The 21,054-nt window shown below is 42.1% G+C and overlaps 1 protein-coding gene across 1 annotated transcript; it reads left to right on the top strand.

Moving 5' to 3' along the window:
• The first annotated feature begins 10,896 nt into the window (after positions 1–10,896).
• LOC102398475 (5-hydroxytryptamine receptor 3C) lies at positions 10,897–16,491 on the top strand. The gene is made up of 8 exons (XM_044940536.2): positions 10,897–10,963; positions 12,715–12,881; positions 13,766–13,875; positions 14,129–14,298; positions 14,482–14,639; positions 15,464–15,668; positions 15,851–16,054; positions 16,184–16,491. The coding sequence occupies exons 1-8, from the start codon at positions 10,897–10,899 to the stop codon at positions 16,411–16,413; spliced, it is 1,311 nt and encodes a 436-aa protein (XP_044796471.2). The 3' UTR covers positions 16,414–16,491.
• The last annotated feature ends 4,563 nt before the right edge of the window (positions 16,492–21,054 follow it).

Raw genomic sequence — 21,054 nt, 5'->3', positions numbered from 1 at the left:
CAAAATGCACACCAATGTACAACAGAGCTGAAGTAATTAATACAGTGTTTTGCCCAAGAATGGATTAATAAACCAATGCAATAAAGAGCCTAGAAACAGACTCATGCATACATGTAAAGCTGATCTGTAAGAAAGAAAACATTACAAATCAGTAAAGAAAGAAAAGACTATGGATAATGCTGGAACAATTGGTTATCCGTATTTCTTAAAACTCAGGGGTTATAGCTTCATACCACATAGATCAAAGGCCCAACTGAAAAGGAAAACCTTCAAACATTTAGAAGAGAATGTGAAATACCTTTGTGAACTTCTTAAATAAGATACAAAAACAAATTAATAAAATAAGGTTTGATTAATTTTTATCATATTAAAGTTTCAGCTTCTATATAAGATGCCATAAAGCAAAAAGATAAACTACAAGTTATAACTGACAAAGTTTTTAATACAAATAATTCCTACAACTCAATAAGAAATGCTAAATAACTGAATAGAAAAATTAGCAAATGATGTGAATAGACAGTTCACAGAAAAGGAAAACTCAAGCAGCCACTCAAATATGAAAAGAGACCCAGGGAGATAAGCTCAAGATAGTGGAGTAGAAGGACTTGAGCTCACCTGTCTTATGTAAACACCAAAATCACAAACAACTGTTGAATGACCATCAACAAAAAATCACTGGAAGCTACCAAAAAAGATACCCTACATCCAAAGGCAAAGAAGAAACCACAAAGAGATGGTAGGAGGGGCAAAATCGCAATAAAATAAAATCCCATACCTGCTGGGTGGGCAACCCACAAACTGGAAAACAATTATACCACAGAAGTTTTGCCATAGGAGTGAAGTTCTGAGCCCCACCTTAGCCTTCCCAGCCAGAGGGTCTGACAACAGGAGAAGGAGCCCCCAGAGAATCTGGCTTTGAAGAACATCAGGGTTTGATTGCAGGAATTCCACAAGACTGGGGAATACAGAAACTTCACTCCTGGAGGGCACATACAAGGTCTCGAGCACAGCAGGGCCCAGGGGAAAAGATACCCAATCTTACTAATAATCAGGGAAATGGAAATTAAATTAGCAACAAGATACCATTTTATGCCCACCTGATAGGGAAACATAAAAATCTGACAATATTGTGTTTTCAGGATCTAGAGAGACAGGATGCTTCACACATTGCTGGTAGAGTATCGACTGATAGAACAACATAACAGTTGGCCAAATTAATAGGTTGGAAATGAACTGTACTGTTAGGCCCCAAGTTCATTTCAGTTCAGTCGCTCAGTTGTGTCCGACTCTTTGCGACCCCAGGACTGTAGTACGCCAGGTTTCCCTGTCCATCACCAATTCTCAGAGCTTGCTCTAACCCATGTCCATCAAGTCAGTGATGCCATCCAACCATCTCATCCTTTGTCGTCCCCTTCTCCTCCTGCCTTCAGTCTTTCCCAGCATCAGGGGCTTTTCCAATGAGTCGGTTCTTCACCTCAGGTGGCCAAAGTATTGGAGCTTCAGTTTCAGCATCAGTCCTTCCAATGAATACTCAGGACTGATTTCCTTTTGGATGGTCTGCTTGGATCTCCTTGCAGTTCAAGGGATTCTCAAGATTCTTCAAGGGATTCTCCAGCACCACAGTTCAAAAGCATCAATTCTTCAGTGCTCAGGTTTCTTTTGGTCCAACTCTCACATCCATACATGACTACTAAAAAAATCATAGCTTTGACTAGACAGGCCTTTATGTAATGGTAAAGTAATGCTTGCTTTTTAATATGCTGTCTAGATTGATCATAGCTTTTCTTCCAAGGAGCAAGCATCTTTTAATTTCATGGCTGCTGTCACCATCTGCAGTGATTTTGGAGACCAGAAAAATAAAGTCTCTCACTGTTTCCATTGTTTCCCCATCTATTTGCCATGAAGTGATGGGACTGGATGCCATGATCTTATTTTTTCGAATACTAGGTTTTAAGCCAGCTTTTTCACTCTCCTCTTTCACTTTCATCACAAGGCTCTTTAGTTCTTCTTCACTTTCTGCCATAAGTGTGGTGTCATCTGCATATCTGAGGTTACTGATATTTCTCCCGGCAATCTTGATTCCAGCTTGTGCTTCATCCAGCCCGGCATTTTGTGTGATGTACTCTGCATATAAGTTAAATAAGCAGGATGACAATACACAGCCTTGATGTACTCCTTATCCAATTTGCAACCAGTCTGTTGTTCCATGTCTGGTTCTAGTTATTGCTTCTTGACCTGCATACAGATTTCTCAGGAGGGAGGTAAGGTGGTCTGGTATTTCCATCTCTTTAAGAATTTTTCACAATTTGTTGTGATCCACTCAGTCAAAGGCTTTGGCATAGTCAATAAAGCAGAAGTAGCTGTTTTTGTGGAACTATCTTGCTTTTTCTATGATCCACCCAATGTTGGAAATTTGATCTCTGGTTCCTCTGCGTTTTCTAAATCCAGCTTGAACATCTGGAAGTTCATAGTTCATGTACTGCTGAAGCCTGGCTTGGAGAATTTTGAGCATTACTTTGCTAGCATCTGAAATGAGAAGGGAATGGCAAACCACTTCAGTATTATTGCCTTGAGAACCCCATGAACGGTATGAAAAAGATCCCTACAATTCAGTGTCTTGTAGTCAAAAAGGTTATTTTGCCCCTGCATAAAAGTCCCAGGTGAGTGAGTATACCAGATCAGCAGTGTAAGTTGTGGTCTTGGCACTCAGGTGGAGACCCAGGGTGAACTCTGTCAAGTTCGACATTTGGCTTCCAAAGTTGCTCTACTAATTGCCACCACCAGTCACCCAAATGAAGGGAAGGAAAAATGGAGTGTGGAGGAGGTGTGACTTGGCCTTAAGGCGGATCAGCCCAGAAGCAACATCTCTCATTTCCATTCACATTCTATTGGTAACAATTTAGTCATATGGTTGCATCTAACTGAGAAGGAAGCAAGAAAATGCAGTTCTCAATGAGGCAGCTAGGAGCCATCTACAATTCTGTCACAATGGAAGAAGGAAAGAACATATTTTGGTGAAAGCTAATGTTCTATCACATATGCCTATCCTGAACCTAGCTATTCTACTTCTACATATATGCTCTACAGTAGCCATTCTCAATCAGAGCTTCTGCAAATGAGTCAAACCCTACAGAAAATTATTTGAGTGACTATTTTCTCAATTCTCCCAAGGATAACACATAGCTAAACTCATTCTGGGCTTCCCTGGTGGCTCAGATGGTAAAAAATCCTTCTGCAATGCAGGAGACCTGGGTTTGATCCCTGGGTTGGGAAGATCCCCTGGAGGGCATGGCAACCCACTCCAGTATTCTTGCCTGGAGAATCTCCATGGATGGAGGAGCCTGGTGGGCTACAGTCCATGAGGTCGCAAAGAGTTGGACACAACTGAGCAACTACGCACAGCACACTCATTCTAGATGCCTGGAAGTTAATTCCTTATACACAGTGAATACCTTAGGGTGTTATGGCTTAATACTATCATCTGAGAAAAGCTACCCTAAAGGGTCTCTCACACACATGCACAAGGAGGTATGTTCCTTGTGCATTTTCTATAATAGAGAAAAGAATCTAAATTTCATTAACAAGAGAACAAGATTATGATATTTGTACAATAGGGTATTATACAACAGTTAAAGAACAAGAGTTAAAACGTTATCAATATGTATAGACCTCAAAAACAATGTTAAGCAAAAATAAGTTACAAAGGATTTCCCTGATGGCTCAGTGGTAAACAATCTGCCTGCCAATGCACAAGACATGGGTTCAATTACTGGTCTGGGAAAATCCCACATGCAGTAGAGCAACTAAGCCTGTGTACCACAACTATTGAGGCTGTGCTCAAGAGCTCAGGAGCAACAAGTACTGAGCCCACCTGCCACGACTACTGAAGTTCACACACCCTAGAACCCGTGCTCCACAACAGGAGAAGTTACTGCAACGAGAAGCCCATGCACAACAGCTGGAGAGTAGCCCTTGCTCTCCGCAGCTAGAGAAAAGCCCGAGCAGCAACAAAGACCCAGCACAGCCAAAAATAAATAAATACAATTAAGTTGCAAAAAGACTCAAATTGTATGACCTCATTTGTATTCACTGCTGTTGTGTTCAGTGGGAACAGAGAGGGACACACAAGGGGATACACAAGGGGCTTCATCTGTCCTGTGATATTTTATTTCTTCAAGAAATGACTTGGATGGCCCTAGAGACTATTATACTAAGTGAAGTAAGTAAGAGAAAGACCAATACCATATGATATCACTGATGTGTGGAATCTTAAAAAATGATACAAATGAACTTATTTACAAAACAGAATCAGCCTCACAGACATAGAAAACAAATTTATGATTACCAAAGGGGAGAGGTTGGAGGAGGGATTAACTCCTAAACAATTAGGAGTTTGAGATTAACTGATACACATTAATATATATAAAACAGATAAGCAACAAAGATCTATTGTATAGCACAGGCAACTATGAGTGCTGCTTGCTCAGTCGCTTCAGTCATGTCTGACTCTTTGTGACTCTATGGACTGTAGCCCGCCAGGTTGCTCTAGACAAGAATTCTCCAGACAAGAATACTAGAGTGGGTAGCCATTCCCTTCTCCAGGGGATTCTCCCAATGCAGGATCGAACCTGGGTCTCCTGCATTGCAGGAGGATTCTGTACCAACTGAGCCACCAGGGAAGCCCAGGCAACTATATTCAATATTTTATAATAACCTATAATAGAAAGGAATCTGAAAAAGAACACATATATATTTATATATATGTATTATATATATATAATATGGTTGAATCACTTTGCTGCACACCAGAAACTAACACAACATTGTAAATCAACTATACATCAATCTTAAAAAATGATTTATAAATGTTAAAATTTAACAAAGCTTCACAGGGGGTACACAAGTGCTTCTAAAATCATTTGCTGTACTTTTTGGTAACCTGTAAGTATGTCATAATAAAAAAGTTTTAGTATCATAGGAATAAATAATTTCCCTTCTCGATAAGGATACATTCAGTTTATCAGAAAAATATTGAGGGTTTGTATACATATAGATATATAAATACAGATAAAGTTATAGATATATAATGGAGAAGGAAATAGCAACCCACTCCAGTATTCTTGCCTGGAGAATCCCACAGACGGAGGAGCCTGGTAGGCTACAGTCCATGGGGTGGCAGAGAGTCGGACATGACTGAGCGACTTCACTTTCACTTTATAGATATATAAACATATATCTACTGAGAGTTCTTTAAGCACCTCTGGCCATCCAGTGAGAGAAGAAAACTTCTTTCTTAACACACCTCAAGCCACCTCTCCTAAGGCATACTAGTACTTCTGACCCTGCTTAAAACACTGTAGTACCCAAAAGGTGCATATCTGATACCTTCATATAAAATAAAAAGCTTCAAAAAATCTCCCTGAAATACTTTAAATATGTAGGTTTGTTTACGTAGGTTTAAAAAAAAAAAACATAGATGAACACTATACAACCCTGGATCAAAGCTTCAATACGCTAAGGTACCAACTACCTTGGCTTGTCCAAGGATAGCCTGGGCCAAAGACTTAACTTATTTACATAGTATTAATTGCAAAGCATCCCCTCCTCAAAGTGTATTTGTGTTTTGAAGTGTTTTAGGGAGTGATACTCTCCAACCTTCAAGCAAGGGGCTAGAGAATCTATGTTGCAATGCAGAATTGTATGCATCTTTAAATATATTTATATTACATAATGTACCTAGTCTACTCATTTATTCAATATTTGATGGAGATACAATGGAAGCAAAATAGACAAGCTTCCTGACCTCATTGGTTTAGAGTCCAGGATAAATATCAATCCAAATTTAAACTGTAACTGTGCTGTGTACTGGAAAACAAAGATTCATGTTACATCTGAAGAACAGTAGGAGCTATTAGTGAAGTAGTAGGAGCTAGTAGTGAAGATGGTGGAAGGGGGCAGAGAAGAGAGCACTCCAAGCAGAGGAACTTTAACAAAGGCCAGGTGGCGGGAGAAGGAAGGGAAGGTCTCCAGAAGTAGACCATGCTAAAGGTCTTTAGAGTAACAGCAGAAGCCAACCATTGCAAGGTTTTAAAAAGTGAATAGGTTAAGGGTTGAGAAATCAAATTTACATTTTGAAAATGTGCCTGAGGCCAGCAGATTTGAGGAAGAATTAGATAGCTTAGAATGGAAGACAAGTTTCTAACAGGAATGACTGTTGTCATCCAGGATGGTGGTTTGGACTAGAATTGTGGTGGAAAAGATGGAGAGAAGTGGACAGACTCATGAGAAAAATTTAAGAGGTAAAATTGACAAACCTTGTTGATGGATTAGATACAGTAGGATGAGAAAGAGAGGTGTCGTGCGTAACACCTTGATTTCTGGTTGCAGAACTTGATGGATGGTAGTGCCATTTAGTGACACAAAAAATGCTCTACTGCAGCAATCCCCTGACACCCTCCCCTAGCTAGCTTGTCAGGAGCTAATGTCAAGAGTGATCACCCCACATCTGCTGTGGCACTTGTGTTGAATTCTTCTGCCAATTATAAAACAAAATTTCTCATTTGCAGATCAATTTTGTAATTTTCATAGAGTAAGATTTAAAAAAAAATTAGTTAGGACTTCCCTGGTGGTCCAGTGGCTAAGACTCTGAGCTCCCAATGCAGGGAGCACAGGTTCAATCCTTGATCAGGGAACTAGATCCTACATGTCACAACTAAAGATCCCACATGCCACAACAAAGATCAAGGATGCTGCATGCTGCAACTAATGTAAGGCCTGGTGCAGCCAAATATAAATATATTTAAAGATTAGTTAATGAACAGAATCTTTTATTTAACATCATCATGGAAACAATACAGTACAACAGAATAATGTGCCTTTAATGGTCTTAGGCAAATTAGGAAAGAAGAGAAGAGGATTTAAAATGTAAACAATACTGAATGAAAGCCAAATGACATCATAACATGTTTTACAGACAAAGGTCTCACAGAATTTTTAATAGAGAACTTCATGGGAGAAGCTGAGTGTTCACACAGTATACAGCAGTATAGGCATGTTATGATAAATCATATCACATATTCACTTTATGTAGGAAAGAATTACATACTCCCCACCTTTGCAGTAATAACTTCCCAACTAGGGGCAGTAGTTAGAATGAAATGAATGATTACTTTTTAAAAAAAGGTTTAAGAACTACTATACTGAGATGAATTATCAAATTGGCTCAACAAAATAACAGACAGGTATTCTAAAAACTAGCTGTTTATTATTAAGAGGGAAAAAATGACAGACATTATCTAATATTAATAAAACAATATTATCTACCTCATTAAACTAGTGTTGTGTTGATTCTGTAGCCTTGTATGTAGTAATTTATAAATTTATTTTAATTTTATAGTGGTATAAGAACTATGAGCATAAGGACATTATACATGGTTTTATTAATATACATATTAAGTAATATTATAATATAAATAATTGAAGTCAATATCAGGGGTTTAGGAGAATTATTTCCCTTAAAAGAGATATGAACCTTACTCAAGTTTGGGAAATCCTGGGCTATGCAATTAAACCAAACTTTAGCTTGGTATACAAGACCTTCTGTGATCTGGCCCCACATAATACCACAGCTTCATTTCCTGTCACTCTTCTACTCAAATCTGAGGTCCTCTCAACACTATAGCTTCCATGTTTTTGCTCTAGATGTTGCCACCACCCAGAACATCCACAGAAATCTACTCAGTTAAAATAACCAACATCACAGTTTAGGATTTTACAGGCCTTAGAATTTTACTCCTCCCAGAATGACAAGTAAGGATTACTTACTCAAGCCAATAAAAGGATTCAGTATATCTAACATTTCTAACAGTAATATATGCATGAGGGATTCTCCCACATCATGAAATATTGGACTGGAAACCCACTAGGTCACAAATGAGAGGCAACAGGGTCCCACTAAGCCAAAGAAGCCAGAACCAACAGTCCAGCTACAATGGCGCCTTCTTACTAGGACAGGCCTAGACAGACTGGAAGAATGGTCACTCCCAGTCATTCCAAAAAGCTTCTCAGGTGTGATGTTTTATAAATATGGGCTTTTGATCAGACGAAGTGATAAATAACTTTGGTCTACCTTTGTAATAACCTTTCTGGCATGAATGTCAGGAAATTTTTAAGGTGATGCAGGCTGTGTTTATTTTTCATTCAAAATAATTCACTTATTGAATTCCACAAGGGAAAAATATGTACTCTTAAAGCATAAATTATACCCATTATTGACTGCAAGACAACCAATGAGAAAAACCAACACTGCCCTTCAGCTCCTAAAATGTTTTTTTCTGAGTATATCTGAGAGGTAACAATACCAAAGCATGTTTTTAAATTCTCATCCTAAAATTAGATCTAGGTGGATGACACATGGCTTCTGGCTGGTAGGTCACTGATCTAAAGAAAAAGAAAGAAAAGAAAATTCCTCCTTGAGGCAGTCTAAGTTTATATTGCTCAGGGATTCAGAAACAGCTTGAAATCGATACTTGTTTTATCTCCTATTTGTTTGTGGGTTCTCATGGTTCTAATCAAACTTCAGGTTTAAAATACTTATCTAAAAAAAAAACCACTTACCTCATGTATTTTTTAAATTTCTTTATTTTTACCTATGCTGCAGCATTCTAGATTCTATCATCAGGAAATCAAAGACAAATTTTTTTCAAGTTTTCTTCTTATAGATTTACTCTATTTACCTAAAGCAGTGTTTCCCAAAAATATTCATGGAGTACTAGTTCTGAAGACAGTCTGAGAAAAATAAATTCCTGAAAGTTAACTACACATGGGAAATCACATACATGATATTTTCAAGTCACATTAACATTTTAGTTAAATACTCTGAGAAATCCTACAGTAATAATACCTGATTCTCCTTGTTTAATTCATCATTTCTCAGAGTTATTTGAACTTGAACAAAGAAAAATAATTTTTCAGAAAAGCACTGAACATCCCATAGAACTAGAGTTCTGCAGAAAATGCTTTGAGAAATGATGGTCCAAAGTCATCTTTTTAAAAAAGAAAAAATAAGTAAATAAACTTCCTAAAGGGGAAAGAAGTCTCAAAAGATGAAGAGTGATGCTGAGGAGAATGGAGGGATTGTCCTTGTCAGCATTCAGCTGAGTGAAGCTAAGAGGAAACATTCTTCCGCTCATGGGAACTGGGGTTGGTTCAGTCAACTCAAACATTTTAAGTCCAGAAGATTCCGTGCAGGCTGAAGCAACCTGAATAATCTTAAGACATCAAGGATAACAATAACAACTACTCTTACCGCCACTTTCACTGTTTCTTGCTGCTCCAATTCATTAGCTGGTTAGGACAGGACAGGCAGTGTATACATATTATCTCCAGCCACATAAAACTCCTGCATGACAGGTTTTATCCTCTCAACTTTAGAGAGGAGGCACAGAGAGGGTGACATGATTCTAATAGGATTTGGTCTTAGACCTTTCTTACTATCTCATACTAACTAGCCTGAAAAGCTTCTTCCCTGAAGCAACATCTCCCTTGGTTCTCCTAGCCACTGAAGACACTCCCTAGAGCTTTCCCTAACAGAAACCACTCTAGAATAACAAGTGAAATCACTGATGACTTTGGCCCACGTACCCGTATGTCTGGCTTCTACCAGGAACCAAATATTTTCACATTCTTAATCTGACAAGACCGTGATCACCTAGACATGGCACAGTATTTTGAAATTACTTCCTAAGGCTCTTTAAGAATCAAACAAGAAAATTAATCTTAACACTCAAAGGCAAACTTGAACACCTACTGAGGCCAAGGAGGTAACATAAGTGAGGGGAGCTGGTCAGGAATAAGACAATAGTTGGTGACAGACACTCTGATGATCTAGAGAGAATATTCTTCATCCAAAGAGTTAACCACTTGGCAGCTCTGGCAGAAAGCATTGTGTATAGTAAAAATGTGAGCCCAGTATTGCTTGATCTTATTTTTCAAATGAGGCCAGAAACACAGTTTTTACATGAAATCTCCCAATTTTTAAAATGTTGACAACTAACAAATTTCCTAAAAACACCAGCGGGTCTAAAAGCAACATGAATTTGCAGGCAGATTGGTCATGACCTTACAATTCAACTTCTGCTGAAAACCCTGCCATCTCCCCTCCACCCACTCCTCCTCCAATCCAAACTGCTTCTGACACACTCAAAAAGTCAAAAGTTAAGACTTGCCAATATAGAAAGTGAAAGTGAAGTGAAGTCGCTCAGTCGTGTCCGACTCTTTGCGACCCCATGGACTGTAGCCTACCAGGCTCCTCTGTCCATGGGATTTTCCAGGCAATAGTACTGGAGTGGATTGCCATTTCCTTCTCCAGGGGATCTTCCCAACCCAGGGATCGAACCTGGGTCTCCCGCATTGTAGACAGGTGCTTTGCCAGTACAGAAGTCATATATAAAACCTCTGAGTCTGAAGTTGATTATATAAAAGAAGATGCCCCCCCACCACTTTCTGGGGAAAGATGACAGCAGGGTTAAAACAAGTGTGTGTGCTACTTGAAGGAAACAGCAGGCATTCTGTGCCTTTCCTATGGTGCCCTATATGCCAGAGTGATTCTAAAGTATGAGGAGGCCATTAGCACTGCTCCACTGACCAAATATTTTTTCTTCCTCCTCTCCAAACTGGCTTGTCAGATGACTCTTGGAGACCAGGTTCAGGTCTAGTTAGGGCACCGGTAGGGTAGTCCTCTATGAGATCCTGTTGTCACTGGGGGGTGTTTGTTAGAGAGATGGCTATTGACACCTGACACCGGAATTATTCAAAGCTAGGGTGTGAGGTGTGGCCTATGGTCTTTTAAAATCAACATCATCACTAAGTCCCCAGAGAAGAGCCAAGGAGAGGAAGATGGAACAAGGCTGGCTCCATGGGGAAGGATTCCTCCTCTGCCTCATCCTCTACCTGCTGCTTCAAGGTAAGATGGGATAAGAACAAGAGCACAGCATCCATATAAAGTCTGGGGAACACAGACCCAGGCTAATTCTTTTTATTTCTAGTTAACAAATGGGTGTTCCATTTTGGAAAAAATGGAAATTCATGACACTGACAGTTTGGTATAGCACCCAGGCTAATTCTTTTTATTTTTAGTTAACAATGGGTGTTCCATTTTGGAAAAAATGGAAATTCATGATACTGACAGTTTGGTATAGCACTTTCTAGGGTCCTAACAGTTAGCTGACTTTTCCCTTAAGCTACTTCTCCACTCCCCATGCTTCCATGGGCCTCTCTCCTTTCTCCATGTCATTCTCTTTCCAGGCATATAATCTACCCCACGGTTTCTAGGTATCAACTATTGTTGAGAGAAGAAAATTCTTTTATTTCTCTTTGTTGTTGTTGTTTAGTCCCTCAGTCATGTCCAACTCTTTTGTGACCCCACGGACTGTAGCCCACCAGGCTCCTCCGTCTGTGGGATTCTCTAGGCAAGAATACTGGAGTGCGTTGCCATTCCCTTCTCCAGGGGATCTTCCCAAATCAGGGATCGGACCTGAGTGCCCAGATCTCCTGCATTGGCAGGTAGATTCTTTATTGCTGAGCCACTGGGGAAGCCTTATTTCTCTTAAGCAAATGAAAAGGAAAGATGCCAAGGGAACTGAGGTAGATGAAAAGTTCTATTGTGACTTTTCAGTACAACTTTTCAGTATAATTTCCCAGTCTAGAGTAATTTCTTGTTCATTATTGAGATTAAGCAACGAGGTATAGCACAAAATTAGAGACAGACAAAAACAGACTCGACCAGGAGATCCTACCACATACATTCTCTGTTTCTGCCCCACAAAGTATGATTAGAAAAGGATTGGGTATAAGAGGTGTATCAAGGAACTGTTTATAAGATAGTCTCAGTGGTGATGAGTCCTGAGTTTTAGAAGAGAACACTCACAGTACAATGCAAAGACATACAATCATTAAATTGAAAACTGAGTTCCTTCCTTAAGGTCCCACGGATGGATTTCTCACTGCTGCTGCTGTTAAGTCACTTCAGTTGTGTCCAACTCTGTGCGACCTTATAGATGGAAGCCCACCAGGCTCCTCCGTCCCTGGGATTCTCCAGGCAAGAACACTGGAGTGGGTTGCCATTTCCTTCTCCAATACATGAAAGTGAAAAGCGAAAGGGAAGTCACTCAGTCGTGTCCGACTCTTAACGACCCCATGGACTGCAGCCTACCAGGCTCCTCCATCCATGGGTTTTTCCAGGCAAGAGCACTGGAGTGGGGTGCCATTGCCTTCTCTGGATTTCTCACTACCCACCTGATTATTCCCTCATTATTAATTCATGACCACCTATGCCCTGTTCATATAGTGAAGAGGAGAACTGTGATTGCAAAATTTGTCAGTGACATTCACCCAAATGGCTCAAGGACAGAGGTTTGTGTTGAGATTGTTAAGAATATAGCAGGACACTAAAAAGTGGTGCTCAGGGCTGAGTTTGCATACACATGTAGACAAGTTTTGCATGGAGAGAGAGAGAATGGAATTGAGAATGGAGCTCTGACTCAGCTCACCTTATCAACTTCCACCATTTGCCTACTACTCCAGCCTAACCCACACTGCCTAATCCAAGCAGTAGGAGTCTACCTGCTTCTTCCATAACCCCTGTTGTCTCTCTGTGCAGAAACATTCCCCAAACCGCAGCCCTGGCACTCTTCTCACAGTCTCTGCTCTCTACAGGGAGAGGAGATACATTCACCATCAATTGCTCAGGCTTTGACCAGCATGGGGTGGATCCTGCTGCCTTCCAAGCAGCGTTCACCAGAAAGGCCTTCCGTCCAGCCACCAATGTCACTATCCCCATTCGTGTTAACATCTCCTTCACTCTGTCTGCCATCCTGGAAGTAGTAAGTCCTGACCCAACTCTGTAATGATGAGCAATGGGTGCACTGACTGGATTTTGTAAGTTAAGAGCTCAGTCTATGGGATAGGGAGGCATGACAGGAAATGCTACAATGATACAATGCAGATAAAAGCTCTCCCTTTTGGGGGATACACCACAAGAAACATAATCCCAATGGACTACTCTCATACTGGTGTTTTCACTTGCATTTCTTATGTACACTGGATTATATGACCTACATTTTTTAGTGGTTTATGATTAAAAATCATAATTGCCATACAGAACAGCCTTGTAAATGATTAAGAGGTGGGTGATGTCATTGGATTTCACTTCATTAAGTTAGTGATCTCAGATGAAAACTTTTTCCAGGATGCACCGCTTCAATCGATGACATCATTCCTGTGGCTAAATATGGTATGATGGACTCAGTTTCCCCTTTGCTATAGTACCTCCCTTTTTCCACTGCAAGGTCCAACTTTGAGGATTAAAATGGATAAATCTGAGAATATCCACAAATTAAACAAGTTCAAACATAGCCGGACCAATAATGAAAATATAAAATTTTCTGATTTATTTTGCCAGTTTTAAGGAGGGCAGAGACAGGGCTCAGGAAGCAAGTGGCATAAACCAAGATCATGGAAGCCAGTACTTCAGTGGCTCCATCCCAGGGAATCCAAAGCCGAGCTCCAGGTCCCCCCAGACAGCACTGAGGAAGAAGTGAAAGGAAGAAGCAGTACAAGTTTGTCAGTGACAGTGTGACAGCTGTCACCAGAGGTGCGGTGGGAGAACAAAGAAACAAGTAAAGAAAGGAATGTAGAGTGCAAGAGACACAGGAAGACTAAAGCCAGTTCCCATCTCCTGTTTATCTCATACCATGGTGTTCTCTAGATCTGGTACAATCCGTTCATCACCTGGAACCCAGAGGAATGCGGGGGCATCAGGAAGCTGGGCGTGGCAACTGAGAACCTGTGGCTTCCAGATATCTTCATTGAGGAGCTGTGAGTGTCAGGGCTGAAAAAAGCAAGAAGGAGACCACATTTCTAGGGAAGAGCATGATGTAACCAATGGGGGCCAAGCACAGACTCAACCAGAAAGGAGCAGCATCTGAAACCCTCAGAACACAGAGATAGGTAGAAGGGGGAGGTCAGATGAGTGGGGCTGGAGCACAGAAATGGGCAACTTGGGAGAGGATGAGGGCCAGGTCTGATGGGGAGCCCACAGCTTTTACCTCTCTGTCCTTTTCACACTCAGGATGGATACAGATCAGACCCTGCCAGGTCTCATGGCTTACGTCAACAGTAATGGTCACATCAAATACAGTAAGCCAATGCGGGTAACCAGCATCTGCAACCTGGACATCTTCTATTTCCCCTTTGATGAACAGAACTGCACCCTCACCTTCAGCTCTTTCGTCTACACAGGTGAGTGAGAATCACATGCTGAAGGAGAAAGAAAAGGTTTGAGAAGAAGAGAACAGAAAGCTTGGATGAGTGAGTGAATCTCACTGAAAGGGGTGTGGAATCTAAGTGGTAAGGAATCCAACAGTCTGGGCAAAGGGGTTGGGAGGCTTGGGGGAGGCTGAATTGCCTGGGTCTCCTTTGCAGTGGAAAAGATGGTCCTGGGCATGGAGCAGGATGTGCAGGCGATTTTGGAAATATCACAGAACATCATTTGGAACAAGGGGGAGTGGGTACTTCAGGGTATCCATCAAATGATGAAGATGACTGCGGGCACCAACGGCTATGACCAAATCGTCTTCTATGTGAGTTCGGGGGCCCTGGGTGGGATCTTCTTCTACATGCATAGCTCATGTCCTCCACCAGAATGTAAGCTCTCCCACAAGAAAACATGCTCCATGGAGGCAGAGGTTGCTATCACTCTTTTCATTGAAAAATCTTCCATACCTAAAACAGTACCTGGCACTCAGGAAATGTTGATTGAATGGATCCTCCCTGAGGAAGAAACAAAGCTCCCACAGCAGTGATTTACAACGAGCATGAACCTCCACTCCATGTCCCCCACTCCCTCATCAGCTGCCAGGGCGATTAGAACTTTTGGGAGGACAGGAATTTTTATATTTATTTTTAAAAAGAGGTGATGGAAAAGTTATGAAACACTGTCTTAGGGATATTATGATTCCAAATCCTGGTGATCCCAAAATGTCTGCTCTGTCTTGCTTTCTCTCCCACTGGTTTTAAACATCCACCAGCAAAGGCACTAGAGATTACACCTTGATGAGGAAAGCAAGCAGAAATACAATGCACACAATACCTAAGAATTTGGTCCCTCAATTCTGCTGAGAGCACATTGGTAGGAATAAAAAAATTAGGTGGAGAAAATTGACACATGGGCCAAGAAGGAATGAAACATGTTTCAAACGGTAAGCATCATGGTAGAATTAAACCATGGGAAGACAATGTGGTGATTAAGATGACTTTACTGGATAGGGAGAACAGAGAAAGGGACTTGAGGTAACATTTCCTTACTAGAAAGTTTGATCTGGGACAAATCTAAATTCTTGCTCTTACCTGGATTGGCAGCCTCCCAGCCTTCTCCTCAATTGCCTCCCTCTCCCCTTCCCACCAGGTGGCCATCAGGCGCAGGCCCACCCTCTATGTCATAAACCTCCTGGTGCCCAGCAGCTTTCTGGTCGCCATCGATGCCCTCAGCCTCTATCTGCCGGCAGAAAGCGAGAACCGTGCCTCATTCAAGATGACACTCTTGCTGGGCTACAACGTCTTCCTGCTCATGATGAATGACTTACTCCCTTCCAGTAGCACCTCCCTCATCAGTATGGCCCCTTCCACCTTTAGGAGAAGAAAAGTAGGGTGGGGCATGGCATGAGGGAACAGACCAATGAAACAGGTCAGAGTGAAAAGAGATCCTGGAAAAGGACCTCTTTTCTGGGGAAAGAGAAAATAAGAAGTCCTGGCTGGTGCCTCTGGCCCTCAGGCAGGCCCAACTTCCCTCCAGGTGTCTACTTTGCCCTGTGTCTGTCCCTGATGGTGCTCAGCCTGCTGGAGACCATCTTCATCACCTACCTGCTGCACCTGGCCACCACCCAGCCCCCACCTATGCCTCGTTGGCTCTACTCCCTGCTTCTACACTGCACCAGCCCAAGGACATGCTGCCCCACTGTGCCCTGGAAGGGAAACATGGACCTTGCCCACCTGCCTGGTGAGGGATGTCAGCACTGCTCATGCTTCCTCTTCCATCACCTCCGCTTCTCTGCTCCCACCTCCTTCCCTCCCCACATAACTCCCCAGCTGACCTTGGAGGCCCACAGCTGAGTCTGTCTTGACGTAGGTGTGAAGGAGCCCATGGAGTTGGTGGGGAAGGTGCCACATCCCAGAGAGACAGAGCTAAATGGGTGCCCTGGCTCAGTGAGGAACCAGCAGGAAGACAAAGCTCAGAAGCTGCACTTGGTCCGTCTGTGGGTGCGGTTAAGCCACATGATGGACACCCTGCTCTTCCATCTCTACCTGCTCTTCATGGCCACCTCCGTTGTCACAGTTATTATTCTCTGGAACACCTAGGCAGATACCTACCTGCGAGTCCCAGGCCACAGCTTCTCTTGCCCCCTGAAACCATCCAGGCTCTCATCCCTGCCCAAATCCCACCTTACAGCTCTGGCAACCACCTTGTTTTTGTCCCAGTTCCTCTGCAGTTTCAGACCAGATCTGGATGGTTTCCTAAGCTCTCCCAAGTCAAGTCCTTGCTCTGGCATGCCATCAGCTACCCTCAGCCCTCTGGTGAGTCCTGCCTTTCTGGCTCCTTAGGATTCAGGTTCTTCGAATACTTCCTTGATCGAATTTCCTCCAATAAACCCCATTTGCAGAAAGCATTGGCTCTTCTCTGCATTATATTGTAGTTTGAAAACCTTGAGGTTGAGAGACTTCTTGTAGAAACTTCTCACTACTAAAGTAAGAAGGATTTTCTTGTTGTTTTTTTTTTTTCAACTCTACTAAATAACATGTGAAAGCAGGGAAATGGTAGAGAAGGGGCCAAAATCTATCATGAGGAATTAAAATACGGACTAACCTCCTAAATCCAGTTATCCTGGATTTAAGCTTCTGCAATTAATGATGTGCCAGAACCAGGCAGCCCTTGTTTATAGAGTGAAGCCTTTTGTCACAGCCTGACATGTGACTCATTCATCATTAAGGACTAAGAGTGTTAACATAATCCCAAATTCTGCTAACTGCCGGTGTTGCAATCAGAGTTGATCTGTCCTTAATCATGCTAAGAAAAGAACACTGGGCTAAGGAGAGCACATTTGAAAATGGCATCTGCTTTACTTAGGAGTAACCCAAATGACCCCACATGAACTGGAAAATTTCCCTTCCAAGCACTTGCCTTTTCATTTTGAAAGTCTCTGTGTCTTGGCCCATTATTTACAATAGCTTTTTTTTTGGAAACATTATTATTTGCCTGCGGCAGGTCTTTTAGTTGCAGCATACAAACTCTTAGTTGTGATATGTGGGATCTAGTTCCCTGACCAGGGAGTGCAGTCTCAGCCACTGGATCACCTGGGAAGTCCCCTCCAATAGCTTCTTAGGGAAAGTGGAGACCCCACTGTATTGCTCTACACCAGGGCTGTAGTATGATTTGCTGGACAGCAGGTTCAGAAAAGCACATATTTGGGAGCAACTTAATTACAACTTGAACACAATCTTTCATTTTTAGCAAGCATTTATTTTCTTTAGTTTATTCTACTACTTTCTATTGAACCCTAAATTTCCCAGGTCAGCAGTTCAGTTCAGTTCAGTCGCTCAGTCGTATCTGCCTTTTTGTACCCCCATGAATCACAGCACACCAGACCGCCCTGTCCATCACCAACTCCCGGAGTTCACCCAGACTCACGTCCATTGAGTCAGTGATGCCATCCAGCCATCTCATCCTCTGTCGTCCCCTTCTCCTCCTGCCCCCAATCCCTCCCAGCATCAGAGTCTTTTCCAATGAGTCAACTCTTTGCATGAGGTGGCCAAAGTACTGGAGTTTCAGCTTTAGCATCAGTCCTTCCAATGAACACCCAGGACTGATCTACTTCAGAATGGACTGGTTGGATCTCCTTGCAGTTCAAGGGACTCTCAAGAGTCTTCTCCAACACAACAGTTCAAAAGCATCAATTCTTCGGTGCTCAACCTTCCTCACAGTCCAACTCTCAATCCATATATGACCACTGGAAAAACCATAGCCTTGACTAGACAGACCTTTGTTGGCAAAGTAATGTCTCTGCTTTTCAATATGCTATCTAGGTTGGTCATAACTTTCCTTCCAAGGAGTAAGCGTCTTTTAATTTCATGGCTGCAATCACCATCTGCAGTGATTTGGAGCCCCCAAAAATAAAGTCTGATGCCGTTTCCACTGTTTCCCCATCTATTTCCCATGAAGTGATGGGACCTGATGCCATGATCTTAGTTTTCTGAATGTTGAGCTTTAAGCCAGCTTTTTTACTCTCCTCTTTCATGTTCATCAAGAGGCTTTTTAGTTCCTCTTCACTTTCTGCCATAAGGGTGGTGTCATCTGCATATCTGAGGTTATGGATATTTCTCCTGGCAATCTTGATTCCAGCTTGTGCTTCTTCCAGCTCAGCGTTTCTCATGATGCACTCTGCATAGAAGTTAAATAAGCAGGGTGACAATATACAGCCTTGATGTACTCCTTTTCCTATTTGGAATCAGTCTGTTGTTCCATGTCTAGTTCTAAGTGTTGCTTCCTGACATGCATATAGGTTTCTCAAGAGGCAGGTCAGGTGGTCTGGTATTCCCATCTTTCAAAATTTTCCACAGTTCATTGTGATCCACACAGTCAAAGGGTTTGGCATAGTCAATAAACCTGCTGCTAAGTCGCTTCAGTCGTGTCCGACTCTGTGCGACCCCATAGACGGCAGCCCACCAGGCTTCCCCATCCCTGGGATTCTCCAGGCAAGAACACTGGAGTGGGTTGCCATTTCCTTCTCCAATGCATGAAAGTGAAAAGTGAAAGTGAAGTCACTCCGTCATGTCCGACTCTAGCAACCCCATGTACTGCAGCCTACCAGGCTCCTCTGTCCGTGGGATTTTCTAGGCAAAAGTACTGGAGTGGGGTGCCATTGTCAATAAACCTAGGGCCCTAATAATCTAGTCCACGAGACTTCCCAGCTATGGAGTAATGAAAAGAATAAGGAAAGAACAATGAAACTAGACTGACCTGGGTTTGAATCTGGATTCCACTGATTTTCACCTAGATGGACACTGAGCAAGATTTAGATTTTTTACCTCTCTGTATTTCAGTTTTTTAATCTGTAAAACTGGGAGTAATGGTGTTAAACTCTCAAAGCAGTTGCGAGGATATGAACACTAAGTAAAGTACATAACACATTATAGGGCACATAGCACAAACTGAATAAATGGTAGCTCCCATTAGGCCATTCTGAGTGTAGCTTTCATTAGAAACCTAGAGGGGGCAGTCAGAAATAAAAGGCCAGGCCCTGGCTCCAGCCCTTTGGAGCCTACCTGCTGCAGACTGCTGTGATTCCCTTCTCCAGGGTGTTCTGCCAACCGCCAGCACCACCAAACTGCACCCAAGGTGGAGGCCCCCTCCTCAGCCATATCATGGGAACATTAGGTAACCTCTCTAATACGGCCTCAGGACTCCCATGAAGATCCCAAACACCTTTCTTACATCTGCCAAAGGTGCCTGTGTCTCTGTCCCCATTCATGGGGCACTGACAGGCCAGATAGTTAACTCACATTTATTGAACATCTTTTCATGCCTGTTAGCCATCTGTATATCTTCTTTGGAAAAATGTCTACTCAGGTCTTCTGTCCATTTTTAAATCAGGCTGTTTGGTTTTTTTCAATTGATTTGTATGAGTGGATATACCCATTTGAATGCAGAGTTCCAGAGAACAACAAGGAGAGATAAGAAAGCCTCCTCAGTGATCAGTGCAAAGAAACAGAGGAAAACAATAGAATGGGAAAGACTAGAGATATCTTCAAGAAAATTAGAGATATCAAGGGAACATTTCATGCAAGGATGGGCTCGATAAAGGACAGAAATGGTATGGACCTAACAGAAGCAGAAGATATTAAGAAGAGGTGGCAAGAATACACAGAAGAACTGTACAAAAAAGATCTTCATGACCCAGATAATCACGATGGTGTGATCATTCACCTAGAGCCAGACATCCTGGAATGTGAAGTCAAGTGGGTCTTAGAAAGCATCACTACGAAAAAAGCTAGTGGAGGTGATGGAATTCCAGCTGAGCTATTTCAAATCCTGAAAGATGATGCTGTGAAAGTGCTGCATTCATTATGCCAGCAAATTTGGAAAACTCAGCAGTGGCCACAGGACTGGAAAAGGTCAGTTTTCATTCCAATCCCAAAGAAAGGCGATGCCAAAGAATGCTTAAACTACCGCACAATTGCACTCATCTCACACGCTAGTAAAGTAATGCTCAAAATTCTCCAAGCCAGGCTTCAGCAATATGTGAACTGTGAACTTCCAGATGTTCAAGATCGTTTTACAAAAGTCACCAGAGATCAAATTGCCAACAACCAGTGGATCATCAAAAAAGCAAGAGAGTTCCAGAAAAACATCTACTTCTGCTTTATTGACTATGCCAAAGCCTTTGACTGTGGATCACAACAAACTGTGGAAAATTCTGAAAGAGATGGGCATACCAGACCATCTGACCTGCCTCTTGAGAAATCTGTATGTAGGTCAGGAAGCAACAGTTAGAACTGGACATGGAACAACAGAGTGGTTCCAAATTGGGAAAGGAATACGTCAAGGCTGTATATTGTCACCCTGCTTATTTAACTTCTATGCAGAGTACATCATGAGAAATGCTGGGCTGGAAGAAGCACAAGCTGGAATCAAGATTGCCAGGAGAAATATCAATAACCTCAGATATGCAGATGACACCACCCTTATGGCAGAAAGTGATGAAGAATTAAAGAGCCTCTCAATGAAAGTGAAAGAGGAGAGTGAAAAAATTGGCTTAAAGCTCAACATTTAGGAAACTAAGATCATGGCATCAGGTCCCATCACTTCATGGGAAATAGAGAAACAGTGGGAACAGTGTCAGACTTTATTTTTGGGGGCTCCAAAATCATTGCAGATGGTGACTGCAGCCATGAAATGAAAAGATGCTTATTCCTTGGAAGGAAAGTTATGACCAATCTAGACAG

The sequence above is a fragment of the Bubalus bubalis genome, chromosome 1 (genome assembly GCF_019923935.1).
Source record: "Bubalus bubalis isolate 160015118507 breed Murrah chromosome 1, NDDB_SH_1, whole genome shotgun sequence".
NCBI classification, from domain to species: Eukaryota; Metazoa; Chordata; class Mammalia; order Artiodactyla; family Bovidae; genus Bubalus; species Bubalus bubalis.
The sequence above is the reverse complement of the archived record's forward strand: the minus strand, read 5'-3'. Positions and strand labels throughout refer to the sequence as shown.

What these genes read in the sequence shown, in the direction of transcription:
- LOC102398475 (XM_044940536.2), top strand. Translation starts at nt 10,897, where the DNA reads ATGGAACAAGGCTGGCTCCATGGGGAAGGATTCCTCCTCTGCCTCATC. An exon ending in GATATCTTCATTGAGGAGCT is followed by an intron (nt 13,876 to 14,128) that starts GTGAGTGTCAGG and finishes TTTCACACTCAG; the next exon opens with GATGGATACAGATCAGACCC. An exon ending in ATGACCAAATCGTCTTCTAT is followed by an intron (nt 14,640 to 15,463) that starts GTGAGTTCGGGG and finishes CCTTCCCACCAG; the next exon opens with GTGGCCATCAGGCGCAGGCC.